Raw genomic sequence first — 24,412 nt, 5'->3', positions numbered from 1 at the left:
GTAATTTACGATGGGCTCCAATAAAGAGCACTTTGTGACAGGCGGGCAAATGGACGAGCAGCCAAGCCGCTGAGCCGCCATGTTCAATGTTCATCACAGTGACAATGACCTACTTGACTAGTGCCATTTCATCATTAATGTCAAACAAATCACTGACTGACATTTGGAGGGGAGGAGAAAAAAAAAAGCTTGGTCAATTTTAGTCAGCCATGATAAATAATAAGATGAGCGCGACTCTTCATTGTGTGGTTCTTAGATTTAGGATTTACTCCCTCGCCTAGTGTGCGGCCATCAAACTAACGTCTCAACTCGAATCTGACACAGATTGATGGCGGCCGCGCAAACACTACTCCCGAGCAAGCGGGCCAATGTTAAAGGCGGTGACCCGAAGCAAAGGTTCCGTCGGAGGCTGTCCCGGTTTGAGGTCCCTCTGCCTGCCAGAGTCACATTTTAATCACAAGCATAATTTGAATCTACACTAATGAATACAAATGACTCCCAGGACTCCACCAGACGAGAGTGATAGATCATTATCGCCGCTAACATTCGTAAATCTGATGCCGCTTTTCAATTAGCGGCCCCCGCGGAGATGATCACGGAGGCCCCCTGCTCAAATGAAGACAAACGACGGCCCTCGCCACGCCGTGGATCTTCCTTTGCTTCTTTAATAGCTTTCTAATTTTGGAACATCTTTGACGCGACGTGATTTGGCATCTGGGTTTTTTTTTTTTTCTCCTTCACTCTGAGAGGTTGACGAGAAAGTCACATAATAGAAAGCAGGTGTTAATCAACCTTACTCGGATGTGACACGCAATTCAAGAGGGAGTTTGACAAAGAGAAGATCGTCCTTGCCACTCAATGACGAGGAGCATTCACTTCACAAAGTATTTCAACATTTGACATACTAGAATTATAAATAGATACGTAATTTTTCACAATGACTGCCACAAATCTGGAACCATTTGCTTTTTTGTAAAGTCCTGCTGCCTTTACTTTTGTCTCCAGAAAGTGAAAGTTGGTGCATATTTTATATAATTTTTTAAAATATAACTATTGAATAGTATATGCCATATTTAAATAAAACAACTTCCTAAAGCTGCATATCTACGATTAGTCCATTCTAATTATTGCAAAACCATTGTAGGGGTGTAAAGGAATCCAAATCATGCAACTCTGTCACCATCCAACTTCATTTAAGTTCATATTTTGACTGTCTGGGGTTAGTTTGTGTTGTTTAAGTCTGAGTGTAATATGAGAAGCCACTTACAGTCTACCACGGAAAAACCTGAGCTAAAGCAACTGACTTCAGAGTGAACATGCAAGAGGAGACCAAAAATCATCATTGGTTTCCTTTGACAAGTGTGTGGTTTGTTGATGGAGAGGGATGAATGGCTTCTCTGTGTCTCCGTCAGTGGGGTGTCATCACAGACGAGCCCGTCGGGGTCACGAGTGCCCTGCGCGCTTATGACTGTCAGCCCTCTTCAGCCGAGCAGTGGGTGGGAGGGGGTCATCTCCAAAATCTTATCTTAACCCAGAAAAGTCTGGTCCAGGTCCTTGAGTTTGTGCAAAGACAGACGGAATGAAAAGAAAATATGGATTTGGTGACAGCCTTTATGGGTTTCCTTTTGATCTTACACATCAAGCACACTAACTTTAAGAGTTCTCTCATCTGCACAGAGACAGAAAAAAGTGTCACGTTCGATTTTATCCGTTTAAATTCATTCAAGATGAATGGGCGATGCAGTTTTAAATACTTGCAGGAAATAATACTTTACAGACCACATGCGGCATCCTGTTCACAATATGGACGATGAAAACAGGCTGGCTTCAACCCAGCAAGATGTTTGTTTTAAGTTGAGCAAATATAGCGGAACTAAAGTCAAACCTTTTGAGCTCCGTGAGCATTTTTAAGAATTAACCACACAAATGACGTATGCACTTGAGATAGGAATGCTTACAAAATGTGAATTAATTCGATTTTCAGTAATGATTGTCCCTATTATGGTTTCAGATGAGCTGGAGCTAATCCTAGTGGGATTTTGGCGAAGAGTCAATGTACAGCCTGGACGGATCGCCAGCCAATCACAAGGCAAGTTTACCATTTTAAAGTCATTATTACTTACAGTTCTTAAGAACCCGGCATTCAAACAGGGGTGTGTAGACTTTTTCTATTCACTATATATAATCACCCACCAAAAGTGCCAAAGGCAATTATGATGCCATTCTGTTGTGGTTGCCAAAAATCTTTCATGGGTGCAAAGGTTTAAGCATTATATCCAAAACCTTTAATTGGCGAAGACATGGAAGTGCACTATAGGATTTCCAAATAAAGCCACACATATGTTGATGATTTCTTGTTTGCATCGGTTACCACCATTTATGTGGTCCGTAATCATTACACCCCTCGACGTGGTGGTAAAAGTTGACAGGGGGAGGAAGTGTGCGCTAGACATACAGTGTTACACTGTGTGCCCAACAGGGAGCTCCATGATTTACGTGTGAGCTCATTTCGACACCTTCCTCCCGGCCGCCTTTAAATCACAACCCCCTTTCACTCAAATGTCCTATAAACATCCTCTATAATGCCATATTTCCCTCTGCTATTTATACTCTAGATCACTTATAGTAGTTCCTGCATCTACTCATATTGTAATGGCACATTGATGTTTATACAATACTTCATAATTAAACTTAATAGATATTTGTAAGAGGAGAACTTGCCTGCCAAATAGTGATCTCCATGCTTCATCCATCCAGTCCATCAGCATTAAATAGTGTGCCCAAAAATACATTTCATGCACTTATTATTGTCAGTCATTAATTAGCGTGCTAAATAATGTTCTCACCCAGTGAAGCTACGTCACAATAATTTATACATTTATAAAGTGGTCCCAGTTCAGTGCAGAGGTTTGTCATTAATAGTCTATTGCATGCCAGAGAGTGAGTTTAATTTTTTTTCTCGATCAATCTGTAAATGTCTAACCAGGATGAAAAATGGTGCATTTACTCAGCATCACTGTTAATATATTGTAAAGCATTTATAATGTTATTATTAATTTACACCTGATTCATGTTTTTTTTTGAAAAGTGTTAGAGTGCACAATATTGCAATTAATGAGCTTACTGCTTGTCAAATAGTGTGCCTGTATTTAGCTTTGTTTGTCAGTCTGTCTGATGATCTAAATTGCATTTATTGACTCCAATGCCATTATTAAAGTTATGAACTAACATGTATGTGGTTTACAACAGCACAATAATGATATATATAGCATAGTAATAGCATCAGAGCCATTATCGACCTTCTTTGCAAAGTGGTCCGCATTTGAGTACACATGCTTCAAACATTTGAAATAATACTTGTTTGACTGGGGAGGAATGATAGCCCGTCAGTTGTACACATAGGCAGAAAGTGAAAGAGTCAGTGTCCCCCCCCCCCCCCCCCCCCCCCTCTCAGCATCAAGTTCATGTGTGTGCAGAGCGTGCAGTGTATTTCCATGCTGTCACAAAGCCCTCTGTGAGAGCGGCTTATTTACCCTCTAGTAAAAGCCGAGAGGGAATATAGACTGCAGTAAAAGTGGAGAGGTGCTCAGTGGAATTAGATTTAGGGCCTCCTCCCTTGTGTGTGTGTGTTGCCTCGTTCGAGGTGAGTTATACTGTGTTGGGGTGTCAAGGCGAGCTACAAACACACACACACATCTTAGAATTGTCTTTAATAAGAGAGGTGGTTCCAGTCAAGGGTTACATAGTGGCTGGTGCAAGTGACAAGATATCCATCCATAGAATAAATATGCAGCGATGCAATTAAGGATTAGTACATTTCACGATGCTATTGCTCTTCTTCACAGTACACGATGCATTTCCTCACCGTCGGAACCGCAAATGTGCTTTCTTGCTTGAAGGTTCTCAAAGGTAGAGGAGACGTTAAGCAGCGTCGAGGGAGAAACATTCACATTACACAGAGTGATGGCTCTTGACCAAAGCCCCACCCGTAACCCCCCACCCTTTCCCCTTGGAGAGTATTGCTTTGCTTCGTTACATTCCACATCGTGTTCAAGTCAACTCCTTTGAGAGTGTGCATGCACTACAGGAGCTGGTGTGTGTGCGTGAGAGTGTGTGTGCTTGAATGTGTAGCCTCTTTCACGCAGAGATCCTGTAAAATTGCCTTAAGAGTACTACCGGGTTTGACCCCCTTGGCTTTTACACCGAACCCAGTAAAAGCAGAATAATACAGCAACTGTGTTGTGCTTTCACATAACAATATCCATTCCTTGTCAATGTCGTATATACATACCGTAAGCAGGACTGAAAAAAAATGTGGGATTATTCCAGGTAGTGTAAAAGGGAAGCCAATATACTGGATGGAGTCATGCTTTGCAGTTAAATGTAATGAAATGGAACAAAAAAATCTCATCATGACAAACCAGAATGTTATTGTGTCATGATTTTGAAAATGCTTGAAAAATAATAAGAAAAAGGAGAATCTTTAATTTTTCAAATTTTTTAAACCCAAAATAGCCATTAAAAAAATGAAGTGAATGTAATGGAAAAAGTACTGTGATATTTCGTAATGTTCAATTTTCAAACAATCTTAAATGTCATTTCATAAAATTAATTAATAATTAATCTTGTTACTTTTTTAAATTAAAATATTAACTTAAATTACATTTTTAAATTAAAATATAAACTATTAACTTTTTCTCTAACTAACTAGTTAATCTAAGCCATTTTTAGAACAGAATCATAAATAAAATAATAAATAAACATGCAGTGGGCTGCTAATAGCCACTGGGCCAGACTTTGGACATCTTTGCTTTGCACAAAGCAGCAAAATGGGAAACTTCTCTGACATTGTTTTTTTGTTTTTTTTTCCGGGCGGTGAAAAAGGGGACACTCTGACACGATCTCCTAAGGCAGAAAATTGCTGGGTCAACTTTGTACCCCCCCATTCTTCGCCAGTGCCATTTATACAGAACAGCAAGATGGAAAAAAGCGGCGCACCAGCATTTACAGGCGTGTGTGTGTGTGTGTGCATGTGTGTATACAGTATGCGTGTGTTATAGCAGCTACAAGCATCAAAAAATCGAGGTACAAACCAACAGCTACTTAGTTGCACTGTACATTGTGTAAACCTCTCATTCGTTCACTTATGCATTATGGCTGACTTTGTATTAAAATAGCCAATGAATACAGATAGAGGCTCTTATCACAAATTCAACCAAAAAACCCAAATGTCACATTTGTACAATGGGCATTTAAGCCTTTAGCAAAAAGAGAGAATTGAAAATGTATAAATGTATTCAAATGCGTTATGTTGCTATCTGCCAGGGGTTGTAAGTACAGTTTTGTGGATTTCATATAAAAGAGGGCAAGTGTAGCATCTTTGCAATGTGACTTGCATGAACGCAAGGGAATATGCTATGAGCGAGCAAACATCCACATGAAACAACAAAAACAGCGCACATTCAGTCAAAGGTCTCGCGAGTGCTCTCCAACAGCGTCGCTGCTGGGGTCGATTCCAAGGCACTTAATTCTTTTCATTGCTTTCGTTGATTTACACAATTCATAGTTTTGCCCTTTTTCCTCACGCTCTCCAGGGTACGAATGCACTTAATGAAATCAAAACTCACATTCATCGAGTTAATCAGATAATAAATAAACTTTGGTAAGATGATCTGACGTAACCTTAATGGCGTTCCTACTGGACAAAATACTCTTTACGATGGCAATTTGGAAATGAGATGCCACAGAGAAACTCACATTGAACGCAATCAGAGAGGCATAAGGCGAATCACTAAGCCTGAAATATGTAAGAATTCCCTTCAGAGATTTAAACAAAATACAACCACTCAAACTATTTTGTGGTCCTGGGGACTTTCCGGTTGCCACTTGGTGCCATGGAGCTGTAAAATGCCCTGTAAAACCTCCAACCAAACTTTGTAGCAGAAGAGGTACTGTTCCTGAAACCAAGACCGAGGAAAAAGGTCTCGCTTTAGGAAGCAGGCTTGATTTAAATCCTCAACTTTCGATTGGCACTGACCTTGGTTTGAATCATGCCGTGCCGCTGAAGTCTCATCTCCTTTACGATGTTGCACACGTTAATCTGAGGGCAAGGAGACAGATGGCTCAATCATGCCTATTGTTCATTAGTAAGCAATTCAAAACACCACAGACAGGCTAAATCTTATTAAGCGTATTTAAACACAAATCACACATGCACGTTTGATAGAATAATAGAGTGTTTGTTACTCACAGGCAAATCCCTCTCGACGAGGCTGAGGATAATGTCGGTGCAGATGAGGACACCCGAGCGTCCGATGCCGGCGCTGCAGTGGACCGTGATGGGCCCCTGGTGGTGCACCGAACGTAGGTAGCAGATGAAGCGAAGCAGTTGCTCCGAGTAGTGCGGAACGCCGTGATCGGGCCAGTGCGTAAATTTCAGGTGATGGACAGTGTGGGTCTCGGATGTCTGGAATTATTTCAATCCATATTAGGGTGTAAGGAGAATGTTGGATTGTTGAAGTCTTGAACATGTCTCACCTCTGCTTCCACCATGTGGATGACCTTAATGTGGAAATATTCCAAGAACTGTTGGTTCACCAGGTGGACGTGATACTTGCCCGTGTCCAGGGGCTCATTGGGCTTCTCGGGCCAATACTTGTGACATTTTATCCGTCCTCGTTCCACTTCTTGGGTCATCATGGCAATCACGTCCGATTTGCTTTCCCAGATCATTTGCCAGAAGGCAGCCACCGTAGAGGGTAGCGGTCCTTGGCAGGAAATGTAGGAAAGCTCCTCACCTCCCGCTTGCATGCGGATGTGGCTGGCGTTGATGTAGTCGCACTTCTCCCCGAGGGTGACGCGAGTTTTGTCATCTGTGGTTGGAAAAGAGGAAGCACAAGAGTGAGTGTGCAGCTTGTCCATTGACTTGTTTGCAGTGATTCCAATGATGCAACAGATCCTTGAAATTTCCTGGGTTCTGTCTTCTTGTTTTGTATTCAATAATTCAATAAAAATCAGCCTTGAGGTAAGAAAGTAGGTTTTTTTTGATGACTTGGCTGCGCTTGCTTAGATATGAGGATTGGATTGCTAAATAACCTGCTGTATCCACAAACAAGCAAAGGAGAGGGCATATGGTGCGAGTCAGCCATATTCCACTGAGGCCCACTATCTTTGTCAGCATGCTCATTCATCTCTAACCCTCGTCAGCCACCCCCCCCCAAACAAATCTCTGGAGGCTATAAAGTAAATGTGCTGTGTGTTTGTTTTAATATGGATAAACAAGTGTGATTTGCTTTCTCTTTTTTTCCCTGACGAATTATCTATCTATGTAATTATCTCATGTTTATTTTTCTGTGCCCTAGACATTGATTGTGTAAAAACACAGACACATACATCAAGGGGCCACCCTTTAACATATGCTTTGACTATTTTTTGTTTGTTTTTGTTTTTGTTCTGGTTGTCTGCAGTGGATCTGAATTCCTTGTCATGACAGAAACAGTTAGGAGAAGTTGATATACAGTACAGCAACCACGCCTTCATCACAGGAATTGTTAAATATCTGCGCTATGGAGAAAAACGTTTTTTTTTTATTCCATATGCTTCAAAAACATTGAAATTAATTAATTGTTGAATATCAATTACATTATACGAACATCACAATGTTTTTGTAGCTTATTAGTTGTTGTCTTGTCTCACATTGATTTTCTAACTGTGAAGCCCATAATTGGAACGACAGCACGTAATGTCTGCTGTCCGTCTGCCCTTGAAGCTACTCCATTTATAAAAGACATTGACCTACATCTCTTATAGTAATTACAAAATGTTTTGCTTATGTTCTTGGATGACATCTAAGTGAAGTGTCCCAGAATTCTAATTAGACCATGGTGGGTGAAAACTAATTCATGTTGAATGATGAGTGACTCACAGGGCAAGATGTCTCTGTAGCGGTTCTTGTCTCTGTGCTCAGGGGCTTTTCCCACCACACAGTCATCAGAAGGCTTTAGGTGCTCCAGAGCCTGAAGTCACATTCATGTGTAACAATGTTAACGCGTATGAACAGAAATGTCCCGTTGAGCAAAATTTGCTGGACAGTGTTCCGTGAAACCCACCATGAATTCTTTGACCAGTTCCTGCTGGTCTAATTGATGCTGTAGAATCTGGATGATGGCTTTGACCCTGGAGCCAGAATACGGGCTGCTTCCAGATGGGTTAATGAGGGCTAAACTGGACAGTTCCTCCTCTGATACTATTGGCGGGCCTGGACAGAGGATAAAATAGACAGTACTTCATAGTAAATTCATAATAATAACAATAATAAATAAAGGAATAGACAGTTGGACACCTATCTGTGGTGAGCTGTTTTGGTGAGCATCTGCATCAAACACATTGTCATCTTCCTCTTCGCTGCTCCAGCCATCGGACTCTGGTTTCCGGATGCCTTTGCACGACCGGTCCAACAGTTTGCTCACAGTGTGTTTCCTGGGGGAGGCAGGGGGGAGACCACACCATTTTTATTCTTCGGTAGGTAGGACCAGTTGAGATCATGCAAGGCTGAGCTTCCTTTCCCTGCGATTTTTCCACCTAAAATACAGTATACAACACCATGCTAAAATATCTATTGTTTATCATCTATTATTTTTTGTAGTGGGGTAGAACTACATTGCATTGTACTGGAGGCTTATAAAGGAATAATTTGTGATTTTAGTTGAGTCTTTACATATTTGGCTTGTTTATTATGCCTCATCAATTCAAGCATCTGCTGGCTTATTCATTGCTCTCTGTTGCCGCTTTGTGGTGATCACGGGAACTCCAGCAAAAAAAAAAAAAAAAAAAAGAGGGCCCCGTTTACAAATGGTGTTTGCGCAAAAAACAAGTTAAGACTTGATAGCTCTTGCAAACAGACGACGAAGTGGATTTAGGAACCCAGCGCACCCAGGATTGCATCTGACAAATTGCTACAAGGAACAAGGGAAGGTAGAAGTTACTACCTGTCAGATGCTCCATGCAACATTTCAGTGACATTCAGTGATGGGCAGCAAGCTTGATGAGAAGGCGTGCTGTCACAGCTCTCCTAATACACCGACCAACAGGCAAAATACGCAAGCATTAAAATTAGGGACAAAATATCCTACTGTAAAAATATCATTATCATGTTTGATTTAGCAAATCTCCTGAGACTTCAGCTCACTCCCACTGTGTGTTCACCTCAATAATTGGCGTTTCATCCATTACCACAGTCAGCTGTCGTGGAGGAGGAGGTGGCGTCGTGATTAAAACACCACACTCGTTAAAGACACACTCTGAAATTGGCTCTGAAACAGTATGGAAAGAAAACCAACCTTACATTTTATAGTGCTTATAGTGCATTTTATAGAGCCTACCAGGGGGGCGCTCCACTGGCTTATTTGTCATGGCGTCAGGTGAGGAAGAGGCATCTGAGGTGGTAACTGGAGCTGGCTGCTCAGCTAAGACAGCCTCGGTACCCGTGGCCATGTTGGGTGGTGTCGGTGATTCGGAATAGGTTAGGATGTCCCTGCAGATGGTGAGCTGCACGGTGCCTTCCGCTTTACGCAGAATATCCACCACCTTACTGTGGCTCAGCCCCGACACAATGACACCATTCACCTGGTTAAACACAGTCGGGATTGATCTTTGGTCGAGAGAGAAGACCTTTCCAATGGCAAAACAGAATTGTTAATGTTACCTCCAGAAGAATATCTCCAACTCTTAACCTGCCATCTTGCTCAGCTACTCCACCAGAACAGATTTCTTTCACCCTGAGCATGCTGCCATTGGTCCCACCAACCAGAGCAAAACCAAGGCCGCCTCCTTCTGGTTTGCTAAACTCTACTTGCATAATGCAACTCTGCAGGGACAGAGGAACTGTTATTAATGAACATCTGAAATTGTCATCTTAAATACTTACCGGCGGTCTTCCGTTAATTGTTCTCTTTTCCTCTGCACAGTTTCAAGTAGACTCACCGTATTTCCACAGGCAGAAAGTACTATTATTTCCAATACATGGTTTAAATGGTTCAAGTCACTAACGTTTGGAAATAAATTGCTGGAAATGACACACATTTAACACGCATGCCGTTGCAGTATTATAACTTAACCTTAACACCCAACATTTTGTTTCATAGTTTGTTTTGTTTCTATTGCATTCCAAATGCAATTTTTGTCGACTCGGAAGCAGATAAACAGCCTCGCCTCTGCAGGTGGCATTAATGTTCTCACATTACATAATGTGCAACAAACACAAAATGATGTAGTGTAGAGAAAGAACACTTACATCCTGCTGTTCAGCCACAGACAGACATCTGAAGTTGCTAAGAGTCCTACTGACAACTTCAACTGCAGAGAAAAAAAAAAGAACAATAGATTAGGTATGAATCAGCAGGAAAAGTAAACAAAAGTACAAGTTTTGATCCAGGTCCGTTTGATCCAAGTTAATTAACACCCAAAGTTCGGCACCAAAATTATTCATTGATTTAAATTTAAACCAATGAAATTGCAGCGACGACCTCACAAAGAACCAAAAGGAGGTATACCCCTCACGTAGTCTGTATTTGAAAGCGTTGAAAGCTATGCGCCTCTTCTATGACAGGTGAACAAGACGAGGTCTTTTTAAAATGTCGCTGTCCACTGTGCCCCTATCTGCTGCCAAACTGTCACCAAGCAACCGAACCACCTGGACTGAAGACCACCAGAGACTGTGAGATGAATAATTAGCAAGCTTCTGGCCTCCACTGGTGTATTGGACTGCACGACTGTTGGTATCACACACTCACAATATCGCTTTGCCAAGCAAGCACATACAAAGCAACAAGAACGTGCTCGTGGAAGGATATGCTGGGCTGACAAAGATAAGGGGAGTATCTCACCATCTTCCGGAGGTGATTCTTTATCAGGAGAGATAGGCTCTTCAAAACGAGCAAAGAACTTCCTGTCCTTTTTCCAATCAAACAAACCTGTAAAAGAAGTAAACACAAAAAAAAGTTCAGACAGATGATGACTTCATTCCCCTTCAAAGTATTTTGGTAATGATTGAACTTAAATGATTCTTTCGTTAAACACAAACATGTGGGTTTCCCAGCATCTGCGTTTCTAACAAACAAACTCTTCCTGTTTGTCCTTAGGTTTACTGAAGCAGATGAAATCATCTCCTAAATCTTTCACAGACTTCTCACCATTCCATTTGGCCTTGGGCGTCACTGGCTGGTCATCTCTGGAACATAGCAAAGACACAAACAACAGTGAGTCACTCAGGTTTGTGTATCTGGTCTATTTTCCATTTGGACTCCGATTAGGCACGGACCTCAGGATTTTGAGTTTGACTTTACGTGGGGCGATCTCGCATGCTTTGACAGCATCATCCAAGGTCATTCCCAGAGTGCACCTGCCGCAGATGTAGAGGATCTTGTCGTTGGGTTGCACGGTGCCTTCCTCGCTGGCAGGGGAGCCTGGCACCACCTCAAGACAATAAATGCCCTGCCATTTGCTTCCAATTCCACCTGTCAGTTTAATGCCTTGAGGAAGCAGACACAATTGCCAGGTTGATATTTTCCGCAGTGCTGCCCTCTCAATACAAGAAAGAATGAAAAACCGACGGTGGTCCTACCGAGCTGTCCTGAAGGTGTCTTGTAGAGGACAATATCAGGGAGGCTATCGCAAGTAGGGGCTACTACCAGGTTGGTAACAGCCCTGCCCAGGGTCATACTGAGTCTCCTGGGAGAGGACCTGAGAATCGTCATGGCAACTTCATCTGCCACCTTGGTAACATCGTGTCCATTTACCTGGAGATGATTAAAACAGATGAATAGAATCGGCAGAGCGACTAAGGCCTTCAAAGAAGTCGGCGTTTACCGTGATAAGTCGGTCTCCAGCCCTGAGGCGTCCATCTGCCTTTGCTGGGTTGTCCAGTATTTCTTGGATGTAGTAGCAGTTGTCCAGTTTGCTTCGGGTGATGGTGAAGCCAAAGCTTCCACTCCTGGACTTGGTCAAAAGGACCGTCAACTCAAATTCTTTTACAAATCCCTGCAAAGCAGCAAACAAATAATCAATGACACAACAATTTGTGCTTTGTGAGGGATCTGTCAGAGCGCAGAATTTTGGAGATGACCTTTCGCCTACTCTCTTCTTCATCCTCTTCATCGTCCTCCTCATCTTTGAATTCTTTCTGCTCCGGTTCTTCTCTCGGCTGTGCATGACTCTGAACGGGTTGAGGTACTATTGTAGGTGGAAAGATGGGAGCAGGTGCGTTGACACAGAGAGGCGTCGATGAGATTATCTGGGTCGTGATGGGGCTTGGCGGCGGAGGTGAAGGATTTTGAGGGAGCCCCGCAGTTGCCGGCTTGATGTTTTTAGGGAGGGCTTTGCATTGCAGTGGAAGCTGCTGTCCCTGCTGCAGCGAGTGCTGCCTGGATTTGGACGGCTGTGTCGTGAGGGGTTGAGATGGGTGTGCCAGGGCACAAGTGGTCAGGGTGTCGGATGAGAAGTTAAGAGGCGACATGGTAGTATTTGGGCTCTGTGAGCTGAAACTAGGCAACGTCACAGATGGATTGTTAGAAGTCTGAGAGAGATGAGTTGGAGTGACAGAAGTTGGAGGGAAACCTGGAGTGTTCATGGTCTGTGATGGACCACACAGAGTGTTGGAAGTCTGAGAAAAACTCGATGAAGTGGTCTGGGTTTGCGAGCTGAGGCTTGTGATGTTTGATGATGGCGTTTGAGTGGCCTGATTGGACTGAAAACTTGGTTGAGGCTCCAGAGTGGAACTGATAGTCAAATACTCCTCATCTGCCATTATGGTCAGTCCGTTTCCCACAAGGCAGTAGGTCACACTTCCATCTGCCTCCTCTCGAACACCACTGCAAAGAAAAGTCAATCATTTTTGTTTTCTATCTAAAGGAGGAATGTTTTAATCTCAGTTTGTTTTGCTTAATCCAGATTAAGTCAACAGCTAACAAAAACAAACATAATTATAGTTTTATTAATGGGGGTCATTGAGAAGTTCCAGATATAATTATGAAACAATGCTACCTGGCATACACGGAGTTTGAAGTGGTCTTAGGGAAGACGTCAAATATCATGGTAGAATTTGCAGCAATGGCCTCCTCCCCATCCTCGTTTGCCGGTTTTGTTTCGACTTCCTGTTGTTCTTCTGCTTTCTCGACAGTCACCTGCAACTCTTGATGAGCTGGTCGAAAGCAGACTGGAGATAACACGGGTGATGTGGGAGAAGCGGGTGAGGCCGGCGAGTTTGGCGTGGGAGGCGATGTGGGAGAAGATGGTACGGGAGGTGACCCCGCCCGCGGTGAAGATGGAGGCGTCTGTTCGCCTTGCACCTCCCTCTCTTGTCCTTCAAAGAATCTTGGAACTGCTAGAGGCTCTGGACTTTTCTCTGATGTGTCGGCAAACTCCTCCTCGAGGGCGGGAGCTGGAGCAGGTATGTTGACATCAAATTGAAACTTAAGAAGCTGACTGTAGTCGTCCCCGAGACGGATGTCTAGAGAACGGGATCGGTGGTCCCTGGTGGGTGCAGGACTCTAACACAGAAACACATTAAAATAGTACTTAATGTAATTTGGCTGATGAGATGTTCGTTAAGTTAAATTTTTACTCACCAGTGTTTTGTCATCAGCATCGTACAGCACTCCTGGGCCGGGTCGACAGATCAGGAGATGAACCTCAGAAGAAGCTCCTCGTAGCAGGAACAAAACCCTCTAAGGTAGCAAAGATAAACAATTTCGGGTTAGTTCTCATACCCTGAGATGTACTCCCGTGTTTGTGTGACAGTAATTCCTTGTCAGAACACACCAAAACACTGTGACACAAGCAGCTTGCTATTTTAGGTCGCATTAGATTAAAAGATTAGTGAACCAATGCTGCACTGCCTGGTACTGTCGCTCATTGGCCTTTTTTTTTTTTTTTTTTTTTTAAACACGCATGGCAGCTCATCGGATGATATAAATCAAGCCTATTAAAATAATTTCCTCCGCTGAGCACAACAGCACGAGAGGTATTGTTTTCACGTTCCAATAGTTAGTGTTAGTGCCACTTTTTTTACTCACTGAGGATACCAATACCATTAGCACTTTGATAGATAACATACCTGGTAGGAAAGGTCCTTGACGGGCTCTTTGTTGACAGACAGAATGATGTCCCCTTCTTGTAGGAGACCACTCTCATGGGCCGGCTGACCCGGGAAGAGACGCTTGATACGGACCACGCTGCCACGGTCTTGCCCCGTGGTGAGTTGGGAAATGTTAAAACTGAAGCCTAGACCTGACAAATTTTTCTTCAGGATCACTTCATGCGTGTTTTCTAGGAAAAGAATTTGGGAAAGTTCATTTTGAATTCTGGTGCAAAAAATTCTGGGTATTATATGATATATTGAAAAGTGCTGTGCAAAAGTTTTGGGCCATCCCTATGCAGTGGTCAATATGTCGAGGCAGTGAACTGTGATTTTAACTAGACTTGTCTCAGGGGAATAAGAGGCAACGTCAGCTTTGGATGACTCTGACAGCCACCACAATGTTACTGTCAGATGACTCCCAGTCACCTCAGGCCTGTCTGTGCGTGTGTCTCTAATACTTTTCGTGTTTTTTTTTTTTTTGCTTTGGTGAGCACACACACTTACCGTCAGTCACAAAGCTGTAGTCCTTGGCTCGTCCACTCAAGGTTGTTTCCAAGGAGACCTCGTTTCTGGGGGGCTGAGTTTGTGATGCGTTGTGGATGGAGGGTGAGAGGGGCGAGTCGGGTCTGGGCTCCAAGATGACTTTTGGTTCCCGCTCCAGGAGCAGGTTCACCACCTATCACAACATGTTATTAGTCTACACTTTGTGTTTCTTTTTCTTGTCTATGATGTGTGTTTGGATGCACGTTTCAGTGTGTGTGCACGCATGACAACCTCCTCAGTCCGCTTCAGGCACTCGACAGCATGTCGGTGTGTCACGGCCCTCAGGTTGTAGCCGTCAACCTCCAGCAGTCTGTCACCTGTCAAATGCAAACACAGCAATCTCATCATCGTCATCATTAGGGGCGTCAATACATCAATGTGTGTGTTTGATGGACATATCATCAAATCTGAGGTGATCTGGGTAAGTGGAGCATAAACAAGTCGAAACGTACTGTCTCTGTCTACACGCTGTGCATGGCTGACAACAAATAAAATAAGCCAAAAAAAAAACTAACCAATGAAAATAAATTACCAATTTGAATGCGTCCATCCTGCTCAGCAGCACCTCCAACTACCAGGGTCTTGATGTAGATGCCGCCATACCTCACACTTGTGTTGATTCCTCCCTTTTTTCAAGACACAATTAATCAATGCCACACAATCAAAGTGTGCTCAAAAAAACTGCTTAGAGCACACAAAGCTTCAATTAAAATAAGCAAAGTGTTTAGCTTTTTTTCTACTCACCGCAACACTAATCCCAAGACTCCCGCCGCTCTTCTTAAGCTCCACTATAAACCTTTCTCCAGTTTTTAGATTTACGATAGAGGGAGACCTAGAACACATGTCCTGACACAAGAAAAAAAAACTTTAGATTTAAAAAAAAAAACTATAAGCAACTTTATATGAAGATGGTCTTTATCGTACTAACCTGTGCGTCATGTATTCGCACCACAGGTATGTGAAACTTCCTGTTTTGCTTGGGCGTGACCATGCTGGACAGAGCGATGGCCTCCTCCAATTCATCCATGGCGTGCCGGTACTCGGTGCCACTTAAGGTGGTCTGAGAGCCAAATGCCAAGCCCAGTGTGCTCTGGCAAAGGGAGTTCTTGCTGTCTTTCAGAGACTCTGGTCATAGAAAAAAAAAAAAACATTGAGACAGGTTCTGTGACATTTAATGTGTGGGTTCAATAGCATGTTACGTTTGGGCTGGGACACAATCAGCTCCACTTCTTCAGGACTACTCTGTAAGATGGCAGCTGCATCGCTGAATGTTACGCCTTCCAAACTTGTCTTATTTAGGGAAATTAGACGCCCACCTAGGGAAAAAAAATATCTCGATTAATTTGAATCCCAAGTAAGTCGCATGTACTTTTAAGTCCTACCTGGTTTAATCCGTCCATCTTTGTCCGCAGGTCCATCTGGTACAATGGAAGCAATGAAAATACCAAGGTCGAGTTTACCTGTATTGTCCTCGCCTACAATCACAAAACCTGCAAGGAGACCACAGCAAAGTCAGAGACAAAAGTCCTCAGTTAAAGAATCAGGTAAGTGTCGCTCTCTTCTCATGCATTTTAAACGACTGCTAATGCTTTGTGGGAAAACTCACCAAAGCCAAGTTTGGGGTCCTTCTTGAGGCTTACGCAGATGATTTCTCTTTCTGGTGGAGACCTAGTGGGTGTGTCAACTGTGAATATTGAACAGAAATGACAAATTGGACACTGTAGGATTCTCACAACTGCCAACTGTAGTTGTCAGGGTAAACATAATCAATACTTAACACCAATCTAAATCATCAGGTTCAACAAAATACTCAAGTAGGTGCAAATTAGTACAGGTTGATACCGCTTAAATATATGAGTGAGGGTTTAGAAATTTCCTACTCCAACATGGCCTTTAAGATACGATATTTAAATGTTCACCTCGTATAGAAGAAGAAGTATCCGAGTCTTTCTGCAGTGAGACACTGGACATCATTCTTGGCATTGACTCTGGCGTACTTTAAAAAAAAACATGGAGAGAAAATAAACTTTCATTTTGCAAGTGACAGAGACTGATATTATATAGTATGTCATTACTTCCAGTAGGGACGCTCTTTCAAATCCCTGAGTTCTCCCGTTTCCGGAGGTTCCTTGTTCAGCTCCCTGCTCATCTCCCGCCTCATCTCTCTCTGGTGGCGGAGTCGAGCCTCTAGCTTGGCGCTCAGGTCTTCACAAGATTTGGACAGCGGATCCGGTTGACCCGGGGCTAAACCCACGTGGTTCAGCATGCCCTCAGAGCATGAGATCTGCTTCAGGTTCAGGTTACGATCCGCATAGACTGACATGTTTTCATCTGAAGGGGGAAACGGAATAGTTGGTGTCCCTTTAAGAGCAATTGTTAGTCTGCATGTTCTCTTAATTTTTACCTGGCATTATACTGTGGTTGAGTTGTCGTGATGTCATCTCGCTGTGAAACTTGTGCTGTGCGGAGCAGAGGTTGAGGAGGTATTGTGCTATTTTTGAGCTCTCCGTTATGAAACTGTGCTTTTTACCGCTTGGTCCGCCACATTCGATGATCAGTTTGCGGCGCTGGAGATGGAAACAGTTAATCGCACTGTTTGAATGAGTCGGAAATGTATTTATTTTACGTTGTTTAAATTGAAGAATGGTAAGAATGAGAAAAAAAAGATTCACAGTAATGCTATAGTGCTTGTGGTAGCCTGTATTATGTTTTTCGTCTTTTCTGTAAAATATTTTGGTTTACCAGATACAAATAAATATATATTCAGGAAAAAGAAATGTTTTGGGTAAAAATAACAGAATTTGCTTAACAAAAATATTTTTTTAAATGTATATATTATACCAAAATGACTCTATTGTGAAATGTCTCTCTCAATTCAAATTCAACTAATAAGAGAAAAATGTTACGTGTTATTTCCTAAACATAAGTGAACATCAGGATTATTCTGCAAGCAAATCCAAATCAAGGTTGAGTCATATATTACAATGACAAACATATTGTCCATCACATCGCTCCGATATCATCCACCTGTATTTGCATGACGTGGTGATTCTAATGATTCTTATGTATTGATCGTCCCAAATGAATCTCTTGATAACACATTTCGACAATTATTACAATTCTCTGTACCCCAGTGGAAATCGAGTCCGTTTCCCTCCACAGAAAGCGTCTGGTGACGCTCCGGACCTGATTCTTCATCTCGTACACAATGATTCCTTTGGCACAGACTCCCAAAACCAATTCACCAATCAAAGGCCTTTTTTCTCTGCCCACGCGGTGGAACATAACCCCGTATTCTGGTAGTTGCTGGGCAATCTGAACAGAAGCAAAGTCAAGGTTAGTTCGATAAAAGCAGCGATAGTGCCAGGCCATTTTGTAAATTTAAACACACTTTGAGATACTCCGTTTCAGCCTCTTCAGGTCCCATCGGAGCATGCCTGGCATGTAGTCTTGGCAGCTCATCCTTCACATTAGGCAAAGCCAGCTTCTCAAGCATTCTCTTTGACACATAGTGCTCTGGCTGGTAGTAACTCTTTCCATACAACTAAGAGAAACAATGCACTGATTTGACAACTGAAACCAAAAGCAGAAATGTTTTTCTTGGGTCCAATACCTCTGGCATGTAATCCCCGAATTCAGCCTGCAGGGCAAGCGCAGCCAGAAACAAGCCAGTCTCCTCGTTGCAGTACATGCGATCCTCTAAGATGTCCTTCCGAATCTGCAAGTAGTACTGGTGGCGAGTCAATCTGTGCCTGGAGTTGAAAGAAAGCAGGTGAAAGTTTGCATGCAAGGAGCAGAATCTTTGTCACATGGCACTGCAACTAGTACTTACAAAACAAAGGCGATATCATCCACAAAAAATTTGACTCGAAGGAACACCAAAAAGGAAAGTATTTGTCCTTTTTTCCAAGTATCCGGAGCAACTTTGGAGATTTTGGTTTCGTGGTCCAGAAAAAAATATTCATCATCTGAAAAAAATGGAAAGATGCTTTAAATATGATGGAAACAAATCTCTTTCTTTGTACACAATTTTTAAAAGTGTCAGGAAATTCACTTCCAAAACATATTACCAGCTACTGTCACGCAAAAGTATTAAAATATCACTTCCTCTAAATTGTTCAGTTTTACCAAAAAAGTGCCATTTCACTTGAACATATTGATGACATTTAACAATGATTAATAAAATAACTTACTCTTTGTTTTTATCATCACAGATGGAAAAAAAAATGCAAGAAAAAATAATACTACTTGTAAATCGACTAAATGCATGATGACTTGTACCGTCAAGAAAGGCAAGACCGAAGTAGAAGTGCTCCACTAGGTTAGCGTGAGCCACCACCATGTCAAACACATCTCTCGCACGGGACTTGGTATCGCAACGGACCACCACGTACTGTCCGCTCGGCAGCACCACCGTCACTTCTCTCTGAGACGAACACAAGCGGCCCTTTCTGGACTGCACAGGAAGCGCACAACATTCACACGAATGCCTTTTATAGACACTGACAAATTTGATTGACACCGTCACAGAAATATATGTTTACGACGGGAATATTTTACCACAATAGATCCCGGAAGCTCAAGAACAATATGCTGTTCGTCAGCCATTCGGATAAACTCTGGACCTAAAGCCTGTTAAGAAAAAGAGTTGATAATAATACACACATCACAGTGCCCTTCAAAAATATCTCCATCCAGTTCCCCATATGCATAACCCCCATTAGCTTTTCCTACGATCCCCACATGACAGAAAATTTATAAAAATAACTTTCCCAGATGTTCATGTATGTCCTCAGTAAAGCCTCCTTACATGCATGTATAGTATGTCAGCCTATGAACAGGTTTTATCAGCTTATGTCTTCTTACCTTAGCTTTCCTCTGGCTCAGGCTGATGGAGGACTCGCTGAAGGTGATGGAAGGACTGTGAGACCTGCCCGGTGTCTTAGGAGAAACGTCGTGGTGGGGGCTCCGGCCGAGCCAACTGCAGGTGCTGTCCCTGTGACGAGCCCCTCGCGGGAGCCTGCGTTGCGAGGGGGAAGAGGTGGGTGTGGAAAAGTTGAAAACATTCAAGGTCAACACAGACACGCATGCAAGATAGAGAAGTTGTAATTCAGTTCTTGCCTTTCCAAAGATGACTGGTACAAAGGTGTGGGTGAGCTTCTTGGTCGATGTTTCCAAGATCTCTGAGGTAAACACCCTGGAAGGACAGCTTCAAGCAGAAGACCAAATTAAAATAGAATTTAGCGACAGGAGTTAACAAAACGGTTGTCAACACAATTGCTTTTCACTTTTTCTTTTTACATCTGTCGGACAATGTTAAAATGCGCAGATAGTCTTTTTATGATGACCACAGTTTGACCAAGGAACAGATTAATTCATTCATTCATTATTTTCTATTGGGAAAAAAATATTTTCAAATTATGTGACATGTAGATGAATTTACGTGATTTTGAGTCTGAGTCAGTCGAGTATCTTCTGCTTTCTGGACAACCTTCACTGAAGTCTGCAAATGGCCCTCGCCTTCCTGTCAAACAGATTAGATTTAATAATGGTGATGATGATGAAAAGACTGCATTTATTTGAACGAAGGTGAGCTAAAGCTCACGGTTGGTATCCGATTACTGTCTCGAGAAAGAATCTAATCCCAGATTCGCTTTAGGTTAAGATTTTAATCCTGTCGACCTGAACAGTCATTTGATAAAGACTAAATTTTATAGAAGAAGCAATTTGCTTGAGGTCAAGTTTCGGCAAAACTTATGGAAGAGTTTAATTCATTTCACAACTCATTTCATAACTTAAAACACATTATCACAAGTCAATCCAAATGCCATTGACACATTCTAAACTCCCGAATTAAAAAAGGTTTTTAAATGAGAAAATTAAAAAAGTTTTTAAATGAGAAAATGATCACCGTTAAAATGATACTTTATTAAAAAAAAAAAAACATACAGTAGTTACATAATAAAAGAGGAAAAAAACTTTAATTCTAGTGCGCATAACTTGGTCACCAGGGGGCAGAATAAGACAAACATGCTGGATAGGAGACAGGCTCAGCTACTCAGTGCAGAAGTAATATTTGTTGTCATTGTTGGTCTACATGTGTTGCTGCCCCGTTTGTGTCCAAATACTGTATACCTATCAACCCTTGCCCTCACATTTGTGTGCTGTGTGCAAAGGCTTCCATGTTAGAGGGCAAGTGGTTGAATGAGTTGAATAACAGAGCCAAAATACGCAGGTCCATTTAACATGGATTTGACTTATTTTGCTATTTATTAATTTGTTATTTGCAATTTACTGCATGCTGATCCTAGATCAAATTCCAGCACTAACTCACCATGAAGCCTTTCTCTGATCATCTGGCTCCGCCCACTCAGAGGCAAGCTGCTGTCAGAGCTATGGTCCATCTGAGAGAATAAGGACCGGTGAGATAACAGTCTACAAATCAAAAGGGCCCACAGGTGCAGACTCACAGGTTCACTGAAGACCTCCTCCACCAGCTGCCTGATGACGTCGGAAGATGGTGGCAAGTTTGAGGCTTTCTGACGACACTCACAGGATTCTAGGATGGAGCTGATAGTTTGCCTGCGATGCGACACGTCCTCACACATGCTGAGGAGGAGGCTGTTGAGATGGTCGCTCAACTGGACTGGCTGAGAGGAGATGTTAAAAATCAAGTATGTTATACAGTGTACAGTGATGCATTCACAAAGAGTCACATTGCTTCACCTTTTCCACATTTTATGTTACAGCCTACCTCCAAACCGTATAATACTCAACCTCCCTGAAGTTCTAGAAACAGAATTTGAAGACTGAGATGGTTTCTTCAAATCTTGAGTCAGATTCGAATCGACAGTTTTATGACTTGCAACTTGTTGGAACAGCTTTATTTTATTTTTTACTGGGTATTCAACAAAGTTGACTAAACTTTTAATGGAAAATTAATTAAATGCATTTTGAGATATGTCTGAAATATACAATGTGGGAGAAGTGGAGCGCTGTGAATGCTGTCTGGATGATGAACGCTCACCTGATTTTGAGGTAGGTGAAAATCAACTGACCAGTAGAGAGTCATACCCAGAGAATACACTAGCATCTGTGCAACAAAAATCAACAAAAGGAAAACATCTTCAATTTTCTTTAACACACAGATATCGCATGTTATTTACTTCACATGATCACTATGTTATTATTTAAAGTCATAACAGTATTTTGATCATTCCCATCATTTGATGACATGTGCACTGACCCTCTCTATGGCAGGTTTGGTTGAGCTGGCACGGCCCTGCAGCATCTCTGGAGCAGTGAAGGTCGACGCCTCCTCTGATAGGCCACAGTTCTTAAATGCTAAGCTACCAGTAGCTGACAGCAGCAAGGAGGTGGGGCTTATGATATTGCACATATTGTTTTGACCTGGTGAAACAAAAGTACCAGCATAATGCCTATTGCTTCACACAGAGAAGAGGTAGTGCAGGTGCATAGTGTTGCATGTGCAGCTATGAATAATAAATATTCATTTGGATGGTGATTTACCTTTATCGGAAGCATCCACTAAACACGCTGCAGTGGCCAGCAGCAAGGCCCACACCTCCTCCTCCAGCAGAGGCCCCCCTCGGGCCTCAAGTACTTCCGCTAATGTGACAAATGTGCTGCTCATCCTGCCCACATTCCAAGCGTGTCACCTGAGCACACACAAACACAGCCCTGAGCCACAATAATGGATGGCGCACAACCACATTTGTGCGGTATCTAATCTGTAAAGGCTGTTGGATGGAGAAGGTCACAATTCAGTACATTCTTTCCTCACCCTGTCATTCTGACACTTCTCTTAGCATCTATCCTTTTTCTATATGGCCGGCCAATCACAGGCCACATACGTACGTATATATTTATTTTATACATTTAGACTGGATTCAAACCCCCAACCTCATAAGTGTCATGCAAAAAAATTTGCTAACCACTAATCCACATGTTGATCAATGGGTCCCTTCTGGGACCCTTAAAACTTTTACCCAGTTGAAATACGTGAGTAATTTTCTGTTATGTTCAAGATAACCTCAACGTGACTCACCAAATTGTGCACATAGCCAAATCATCATTTATTTGCCACAATAGTAGTCAGAAGACAAAACACTTCACTATTATTTAAAAAAAAGCTAAAAAAATATTCATAGTACAGAGACTGATACCATTTTTTCATCATTTTGTTTTAGATCATTTACTATGACCCTAAAAGGACTTTGAAAAAGTGGCCCCTATCAGGAAATAGGTTTCCCACTCTGTCTTAATCTATTAGTTCCTTGCGCACTGCTGTCTTTGTTTGTCCCAAATCCTAATAGGCTTTGCTTTGACCTCCGACTGGCTGTGAGGGAGGTGTTGCTTTGTGACATGATCCCGTGGTCGCTTGCCATCTCGTGCTTGTAAGGCAGCATCGTATTTGTACACTAGGAAATCAAACTCTCACATTGCAATTTAACATAGCATAATTCAATAACTGTTGTTTTTCAATTAAGCTGAAGAAATACAATGGAAGCAATGCAAAAGGTGTTTGGTTAGATTTCTTTGATTGAATATTGGGTTAATTAACAAAATTATATTGTTTTGTCAGAGAATCTTTCTGAATGATGGTACCTTTAACATGTTTAGGACCAAACTTAACTTTGATTCCTCCTTAAAAGTACATCTACTAATTAATATTATGTGACTGTGCATAAAGTATAAGTGCATTCATTATGAATGCGCTCCAAGCCAAGAAACGGTGTGTCTCATTGATTGCAATGTTTTTCTCTGACCCAAATTAAAACTAACCAGGAAGCCATTTTGAACCCCAACCCGCAGTTTGATGACGCCTGCCCTAACTGGTCCAGTGGCAGTGTTGTTATAATCATTCATATCTCAATATCCTGATTAATTTGGCCCTTATTAAATGCTTACTCATGTCAGAGGGATTGTCAGTAAACAACAGCAACAGAACAGTTATAAGAAACTTATTGTTGTTAGTCAAAATAATTTAAAAAGTGCACTGAAGATGAAGTTGTGACTTTTCAGAACTGAAGTTTAAGACTCTTTGCCCCATGACATTCTGTTTATTTGCTCCTGCATTTTCCAGGGACTTTATCCTAACACTTAAGATGTCTACACTGTGGCATATTGATTTAGGCCAACAACTGTACCATGTTATTGACATCCCTAATCTACTTTACAAGCGCATAACAGCAGCCTCACAAAGGAGAGATGATGCTGAAACGGGGACTATATTGGATGTACCTCTAACTTCCTCTTCTTAGTACCAATGTATGACAGATACCCCAACATAAATGGCTTGATGGCAGAGTCATGCTTCAAGGGGATCTCACAGGGTTCAATTTGAAGTGAGGTGTCAAAAGATGCATGCAACCGCAGGCTTACCTGGTCACATATGTAACCCAGCAGTGTTGTTTTGTGTGCTTGTCTTTACTGCTACAACCATCGAGCATCCAAAATAATCCACCCGATCATCGTCTCGCTGTTTGGACGTCTCCCAGTGATGCGCTGCTCGTCCTCGGCGCAGACCTCCAAGCTGGCGGCGTCAAAGCGGTCATGGAGCCCCTGCTCAAATGCTCTTTTACCACCGCCTCCTAGAAGTCACAACTTTTTTTTAACCTGTAATTTGCTCTATTATTAGTACCTCGACGCTAAACGCATAATTGGATCAACCCATGCGGCTTGACGGCATCAAGTCAGCAGCACCAATGACGG

At 42.3% G+C, this 24,412-nt stretch overlaps 1 protein-coding gene across 4 annotated transcripts; it reads right to left on the bottom strand.

The window, feature by feature from the left end:
• Window positions 1-3,693: 3,693 nt before the first annotated feature.
• ptpn20 (protein tyrosine phosphatase non-receptor type 20) lies at window positions 3,694-24,398 on the bottom strand. 4 transcript variants are annotated; one of them, XM_049735572.2, is made up of 47 exons: window positions 24,083-24,398; window positions 22,208-22,356; window positions 21,924-22,087; window positions 21,705-21,770; window positions 21,148-21,327; window positions 21,012-21,081; window positions 20,121-20,201; window positions 19,799-19,886; window positions 19,544-19,697; window positions 19,238-19,309; window positions 18,959-19,133; window positions 18,510-18,645; window positions 18,291-18,429; window positions 18,069-18,221; window positions 17,807-17,992; window positions 17,082-17,244; window positions 16,753-17,008; window positions 16,597-16,673; window positions 16,284-16,361; window positions 16,060-16,167; window positions 15,877-15,993; window positions 15,606-15,802; window positions 15,422-15,523; window positions 15,210-15,303; window positions 14,909-14,994; window positions 14,639-14,810; window positions 14,111-14,322; window positions 13,623-13,721; window positions 13,039-13,544; window positions 12,122-12,866; window positions 11,866-12,036; window positions 11,621-11,795; window positions 11,318-11,528; window positions 11,190-11,227; window positions 10,884-10,970; window positions 10,292-10,353; window positions 9,704-9,865; window positions 9,381-9,624; window positions 9,205-9,311; window positions 8,988-9,070; window positions 8,342-8,478; window positions 8,109-8,257; window positions 7,925-8,015; window positions 6,538-6,872; window positions 6,251-6,466; window positions 6,038-6,100; window positions 3,694-5,957 (listed from the first exon to the last, which is right to left on the bottom strand). In XM_049735572.2, exons 2-47 carry the CDS (start codon window positions 22,329-22,331, stop codon window positions 5,847-5,849), a joined length of 7,242 nt encoding a protein of 2,413 aa, XP_049591529.1. In that variant the 5' UTR covers window positions 22,332-22,356; window positions 24,083-24,398; the 3' UTR covers window positions 3,694-5,846. The 4 variants fall into 4 exon arrangements, with proteins under 4 accessions (XP_049591529.1, XP_049591527.1, XP_049591528.1 ...); XM_049735570.2 differs by having other exon boundaries at window positions 21,012-21,327; XM_049735571.2 differs by having other exon boundaries at window positions 13,048-13,544; window positions 21,012-21,327.
• Between the last annotated feature and the right edge of the window lie 14 nt (window positions 24,399-24,412).

This window comes from Syngnathus scovelli, chromosome 12 (assembly GCF_024217435.2).
Source record: "Syngnathus scovelli strain Florida chromosome 12, RoL_Ssco_1.2, whole genome shotgun sequence".
Taxonomy (NCBI): Eukaryota; Metazoa; Chordata; class Actinopteri; order Syngnathiformes; family Syngnathidae; genus Syngnathus; species Syngnathus scovelli.
The sequence above is the reverse complement of the archived record's forward strand: the minus strand, read 5'-3'. Positions and strand labels throughout refer to the sequence as shown.